This window comes from Quercus robur, chromosome 4 (genome assembly GCF_932294415.1).
Source record: "Quercus robur chromosome 4, dhQueRobu3.1, whole genome shotgun sequence".
Lineage (NCBI taxonomy): Eukaryota > Viridiplantae > Streptophyta > Magnoliopsida > Fagales > Fagaceae > Quercus > Quercus robur.
This window is the reverse complement of record NC_065537.1, coordinates 61305420-61312216: the sequence shown is the minus strand read 5'-3', so window position 1 is coordinate 61312216 and position 6797 is coordinate 61305420. Positions and strand designations below refer to the sequence as shown.

The window sequence follows — 6797 nt, the reverse complement described above, 5'->3', positions numbered from 1 at the left end:
GCGGGAGGGTCTATCCCCGAGGTGGCCATCTAGACCCGACCTCCAACTCCCCTCCCTGTCCATACTTCTCCATCTAAACTAGGAGATAAGAAGAAAAAGCAGGATAAGAAGGGTAAGGAGGTAGCCAAGGAGGGTGAAGTTATCCCCTCTAAAGAGCTTGAGCCCCAAAAAGGGGTAAAAATAGCCAAAGGGGTGCAAAGGAAGTCCTCAGGTGAGGGGACGATCACAGAGAGGGCGCTTGATCGTCGCCCTAGGATTCAGATTTGGAACCCTCAACTGGAGTTGGACGGAGCCCCACTCCCCTTAGATCCCTTTATCAAAGACTTCCAAAAGGGGAAGGTGAGCTATGTGGCCAATGCATTGGAGTAGCCCCTACTCTTGCCTCAAGACATGGCCGACTTGAGGACACTAAAGAAACACAAGGTGTTTTTGACTTTGAAAAAAAGACTTGGCCATGGTAAGTTTTTCAACCTCTTATCTTTGCTAAGTGTACATTCTGTTTTTGCTCTTAGAGGATTCACTTTAACGTTTTTTTTTTTTAAAAGGCGATCCAAGCAACAAATATTGCCGAAGAGTGGGTAAATGATGCCCACAAACAATGGAAGGACAAGGAGGGGTGGCACATGACTACCATCGAAACGCTCGCGGTGGCCGAAAAGAGAATAAAGGACCTTAACACCAAAATGATGGAGGCAGATAGGGACAGGAAAAGCGTCGAGGCTGCATTGGCTGGGGTCGAGAAACAGGCTAAAGACCAACACCTGCAACTACGCAGAACTGAGGACCAGCTCGTCATTGCTAAGGAGCAGATTAAGGCTCTAAAGAAGAAGTTCGAGAAGGCAGAAAAGGCTATAGCTCAAGTTGAGCAGGAAGGCTATGACGTAGGGGTGAAAGAGATATAGGAAAATCTAAAAGCCCAGGTTACTGAAGTCTGCCGAGGATACTGCCTCCAGGTCTGGACTGAGGCGCTAAACCAAGCTGGGGTAGATGTTTCCTTTGAATTAAGGAGAATAGAGAACATTTTCTACCCCCGAGCTTTGATATATCAAGTCCTCCCAACTCCTAGGCAAACATCGCTCTCTAGGCACCTGAGTCCGGCTAGGCTGCTCCTGCTGGCACTCTACTAGCCACCTCTGAACCCCTTAAAGAGCTTGTCTAAGCAGAGACCGTGGACAAGGGGAAAGAGGCAACTAAAGAGAAATTACCTGGGCCAACTAAACCTCTTCCCCTGCCCAAGGATACCTCCAAGGAAAAGGGGGCAGCCCTAAGCCAAGCATCTGGACAAGCTAAACCTCCTTTAATGACTAAGGAGGTTACCAAAGGGAAGGATGCAGCTTCAGCCAAAGTGCCTGAACCCTCTGCCCAGCCAGCAATTAAGAACGACCCTCTTCCACCGAAAACTAATTAGGATTTTACTTCTTTTTTAAAGTATTTCTTTTATGTATTTTTATTTTATTTTTTTATAGTATGTATTCCCTTTGCCTTTTCAAGGCTTTATTTAATGAAAGATGTCAATTTCCTTTACATTACCACTGTTTTTATGTTAATCACAATGCTATCCGTTTATTGTTGAACATAGCTTGATTGTCCAACTATAAGCCCCCATTACAAGCTCCTCCAATTAAAGCATAACATTGCTTTTAACCTTGACAAACATCTGGACAATTGGTAACCTAACAACTTAATTTCCATGCAACTAGTAATCTAACAACTTAACTCAGAAATAGGATTAGTGTACCTTAGATGTTCAGCTCAAAAGGCTATGTATGATTAAGGCTCCATTCATAACTTCAAACAAATGTGAAGCATAGGTTAGAGAAAATAGGCGTGGCTAGGGCTTTGCTCACCACTTAGCTATGTAAAAATTATTAATTTATCCAAGGTATGTGATCCGAGGAACCAGACATGACCAAGGTTCTGTTTAACACATAAATGAATAGGAAGTTTTGATTTACCCGAGGTATGTGGTCCAAGGAGCTAGACATGACCAAAATTCTGTTTAACACTTAAATGAATAATTGGAAGTATTAATTTACCCAAGATATGTGGTTCAAGGAACTAGGCATGACCAATGTTCTGTTTAACACTTAAAGGAATAATTTGAAGTATTAATTTACCCAAGGTATGTGGTCCGAGAAACCAAGTATGACCAATGTTCTGTTTAACACTTAAAGGAATAATTGGAAGTATTAATTTACCATAGGTATGTGGTTTGAGGAATCAGGCATGACCGAGATTTTGTTTAACACTTAAATGAATAGGAAGTATTAATTTACCCAAGGTATGTAGTCTAAGAAATCAGGCATGACTGAAATTCTGTTTAATACTTAAATGAATAGGAAGTATTAATTTAACCAAGGTATGTGGTCCAAGGAACCAGACATGACCGAGGTTCTATTTAACACTTAAATGAATATGAAGTATTAATTTATCCAAAGTATGTGGTCCGAGGAACCAGGCATGACCGATGTTCTGTTTAACACTTAAAGGAATAATTGGAATAAAATATATAACAGTAGAAACAGAAGATGGCAAGATTTCCTTTCATTAGTAATAATACCTTCGTAGATTGTTTACATTCCACGAACGTAGTGCAACATTTTCATCTAAATCATCCAAAAAGTAGGCACCTATACCAGCCACCAAGGTGATGCGATATGACCCCTCCCAATTAAGCCCTAGCTTTCCCCACGATGGGTTCTTTGTAGTACCCACTACTTTTCTCAACACCAAGTCACCCAGTGCTAATGGCCTCGCCCTCACGCCGGTATCATACCCCTATTTAAAGTTCTGCTGATAATACGCTAGTTGAACCATGGTTGCTTCTCTTCGTTCATCAACCAAATCTAAAATTTTCTCCAATAGCTGATCATTATTGTCTGGGGTGAACAAGCTTGTTCTCAGTGTTGGAAACCCAACCTCTAGAGGGATCACGGCCTCGAACCTATAGGTCATTAAAAAGAGTGCTTCCCCAGTTAACCGACGAGGAGTAATCCGATATGTCCAAAGAACGTGTGGTAGCTCTTCCACCCATCTACCCTTTGCTTCATCTAACCTTTTCTTAAGACCATTCACTATGATTATGTTGACTACTTCAGCTTGCCCATTTCCTTGCAGATAGGCTGGAGTTGAATATCTGTTCCTAATGCCCAGTTCACAGCAGTATCTCTTGAAGGCTTTACTGTCAAACTAGAGTCCGTTATCCGAGATGAGGGTGTGAGGAATCCCAAATCGAGTAATAATGTTCTTCCAAACAAACTTTTTTGCATCTATGTCCCTAATATTGGATAATGGCTCAGCCTCTACCCGTTTCGTGAAGTAATCAGTTCCGACCAGAAGCCATCTTCAGTTTCCCACAGCTCTGGGGAAATGGTCCTACAATATCTAGGCCCCACTGAGCAAACGGCCATGGACTAAATAGAGGATTGAGTACACCTCCAGGCTAATGAATATTCTGAGCAAATCTCTGGCATTGATCACACTTTTTAACATACTCTTGCGCCTCTTTTTGCATACTAGGCCACCAATACCCTTGGTTAAGAGCTCTATGTGATAACGATTTGCCCCTCGTATGACTTCCATATATCCCCTCATGCAACTCTTCCAAAAGTGGCTCCACTGCCTCGGGATAAACAAAAAGCAAGTATGGTCCAAAGAAGGAGCGTTTGTACAACTTTTGCTCCTCAGACAACCAAAAATGAGGAGCTTTCCTCCATATTTTTTCTGCCTCCCCCTTCTCATAAGGCAAAATATCTTCCTTGAGAAATAGAACTAAGGGATCCATCCAATTAGGTCTGACCTTAATCTGGTGAACTTGGACTTTTTCCTTCTTCTCCTCAGCAGGCCTATACAGATCCTCAACAAGTATGACCTGAGGTAGATCTTGTCCAGAAAAGGTTGCTAGAGTTGCCAAAGAATTAGCATGTGTATTCCTACTTCTCAGGATTTGTTGTATGGTGAAAAACTCAAAACCTGACTGCAAACACCGAGCTTGATTCAACTACCCTTGCATTCTCAAATCCCTAGCTTCCAACTCTCCTTTTCCTTGTCCTACGATTAACCTTGAGTCTGAGAACACTTCAACAACTTTTCCTCCTATCTTCTGAACCATAGCTATCCCTCTTAGTAGAGTCTCATATTCAACTTCGTTGTTCGTGGCTAAGAAGCCCAACCTTAAGGATTTCTCAATGGTGATTTTGTCTGGGGACACTACTACCAGCCCCACCCTGGATCCCATTTGATTTGCTGCACCATCAACATATAACTTCCAGGGTGAGGGCCTCCGTAGAGAAATTGCCGGAACTTGCTTTCCCTCTAATATGTGTTCCTCGACCTCTACCTCTATTGGAGACTCGGTAAACTTTGCCACCAAATCCGCAAGAACTTGCCTTTTAACTAAGGTATAAGGCATGTACTTTATGTCAAATGCCCCCAAGATCGTCCCCCACTTGGCAATTCTTCCCGCATAATTAGCTTTTCGTAGCAACGACTGCAGAGGGGGTTGAGTTAAAACCGCAATTGTATGGGCTTGGAAGTAGTGGGGGAGTTTTCGCGTAGCATGCACCACAACTAAAATGACTTTCTCTAAGGGTAAGTAACGAACTTCAACTTCGTGTAGCAACTTACTCACATAATAGACTGGCCACTGTACTCCATTTTCTACCCTCACCAATACTAGACTAATTGCATTAGAGGCCACGACAATGTAGGCAAAAAGGACATCTTCCTCTTCGGGGCTGGACATAATGGGTGGCCGAGAAAGGTAATCCTTCAACTGTTGAAAAGCAAGGGTACATTTTTCATTCCATTCAAATCATTTCCACTTGTGCAAGAGTTGGAAAAATGGCCTACATCTATATGCGAATCGAGAGATAAATCTGTTTAAGGCTGCGGTCATTCCAATAAACTTTTGCACTTCTTTGGGATTCTAAGGAGGTTGTAAATCATTGATTACTTTAATTTGATCAATGTTAACTTCAATCCCACGGTGGGTGACCATATAGCCCAAAAACTTACCTAAGTTGATGCCAAAGGAACATTTAGAAGCATTAAGGTGCAATTTATGCTTTCTCAACACCTCAAAGACACTTCCGAGGTCACCCACATGCTTGGCCACTATCTTACTTTTCACCACCATGTCATCAATGTAGACCTCAATGTTCTTGCCAAGCTGGGGTTCAAACATTCTAGTCATCATCCTCTAGTAAGTAGACCCTACATTCTTTAATCCAAAAGGCATCACCTTATGATGATAATTCTCAGTGGGCGTTACAAAAGCAGTCTTCTCCTGGTTGGCCAGAGCTAATGGTATCTGATGGTACCTTTGAAAGACATTCAAAAAACTCATTCGAGGATGACCAACCATCGTATCCACTAATTGGTCTATTTGGGGTATCGGAAAGGGGTCCTTGGGGCAAGCTTTGTTTAAATCCATGAAATCTACACATATTCGCCACTTCCCATTCTTCTTTTTCACCACCATTGTGTTATCCAACCATTCTGGGTAAAAGACTTCTTTTATTGCCCTTGCACGCTTAAGTTTGACCACCTCTTCTTTAACAACCTTGGAATGTTCTTTAGAAGAGTGTCGATGTGGTTGTTTCTTAGGGGTAACAGATGGATTGACATTCAGATGATGACAAATGAAATTCGGATCCACCCCGGGAGCTTCATAAGCACTCCAAGCAAACATATCAACATTCTTTCTAAGGAAAGCCACTAGCTCTTCTATCTCCCGAGGAGGCAGCTGAACTCCCACTTGAAAATATTTGTCGACATCAGTATCGATAGTAACCTTCTCCAGCTTCTTGCATCTTACTCCTTCAACCACAACGTCTGAGGATGTTTCTATTTCATTTGATTGCTACAAAACCCTTTATGTGGTGGCCGAGGATTCACCCTCGGACTGGTGCCTAATAGCTGCAATTAGGAATTGCCTAGCTATAGTCTGACTTCCAATCAACTCCTTGACCTGATCCCCTGAGGGATACTTCACTTTCAAATGCAAAATTGAAGAGAAAGCCCCCATGGCATGAAGCCAAGGTCTTACCATGATAGTAGTATAGGGGGAATACGCGTCGACCACAATGAAATCTACTTCAACAACCTCTGACCCTGCTTGAACTGGTAGTCTGATCTAGCCCTTTGGGATAACTGTCTTCCCATCAAACCCCACCAGAGGGGAATCATAGCTGACCAAATCCTCATGTTTCAACTTAAGTCCCTTGTAAAGGTTAGGATATATAGTCTCTGCCCCATTGCCCTGATCCACCAAGACTTTTCTCACATCATACCCCCCTATTCGAAAGGTGACCACCAAGGCATTGTCATGTGGTTGATAAGTTCCAATTTTATCCTCATTAGAAAAGCTCAAAGCTGCTTGGACTTCCATTCTTCCTCGCTTAGACTCAGGGATTGAATCCTTAGCATGTAGTTTTGCAATGGACATAACACCTGATGGATATGTGCCAGTCCGATTTGGGGCGGTGAGAATAACACTAATTGTTCCTAGGGGCGGTCTCGAGGAAGCGTCCCTTTAGTGTGCTGACCTGGCCTAATTCCTTTGTCTAGAGGGTTGGCACATGTACTGCTTCAGCTTCCTAATTTTGACTAACTGCTCCAGGTAGTCACGTAAAGTTTTACAATCTTCTATAATGTGTCCCCAGTCCTGATAGTATTGGCAATTAAAACTTTGATTACACTTCATGGGGTCTCCTTCCATCTTATTCAACCACTTGAAATATGGCTCATTCTTTATCTTCTCAAGGATTTGGTGTACAGGCTCCCTAACACTGTGT

At 42.6% G+C, this 6797-nt stretch overlaps 1 protein-coding gene across 1 annotated transcript; it reads right to left on the bottom strand.

The window, feature by feature from the left end:
• Positions 1 to 2778: 2778 nt before the first annotated feature.
• On the bottom strand, positions 2779 to 6028 carry LOC126722319 (uncharacterized). The gene is made up of 6 exons (XM_050425473.1): positions 5899 to 6028; positions 5243 to 5820; positions 4955 to 5170; positions 4005 to 4774; positions 3495 to 3932; positions 2779 to 3136 (listed from the first exon to the last, which is right to left on the bottom strand). Exons 1-6 carry the CDS (start codon positions 6026 to 6028, stop codon positions 2779 to 2781), a joined length of 2490 nt encoding a protein of 829 aa, XP_050281430.1.
• Positions 6029 to 6797: the final 769 nt, after the last annotated feature.

Excerpts from the sequence above, each read along its gene's own strand:
- LOC126722319 (XM_050425473.1), bottom strand. The coding sequence starts at position 6,028 with ATGGGGGCTTTCTCTTCAATTTTGCATTTGAAAGTGAAGTATCCCTCA. Across the intron at positions 5,821-5,898 it reads TATTAGGCACCAGTCCGAGG|GAGTAAGATGCAAGAAGCTG; the intron begins GTGAATCCTCGG and ends TTGTGGTTGAAG. Across the intron at positions 5,171-5,242 it reads CTGAGAATTATCATCATAAG|CTTGGCAAGAACATTGAGGT; the intron begins GTGATGCCTTTT and ends TTTGAACCCCAG.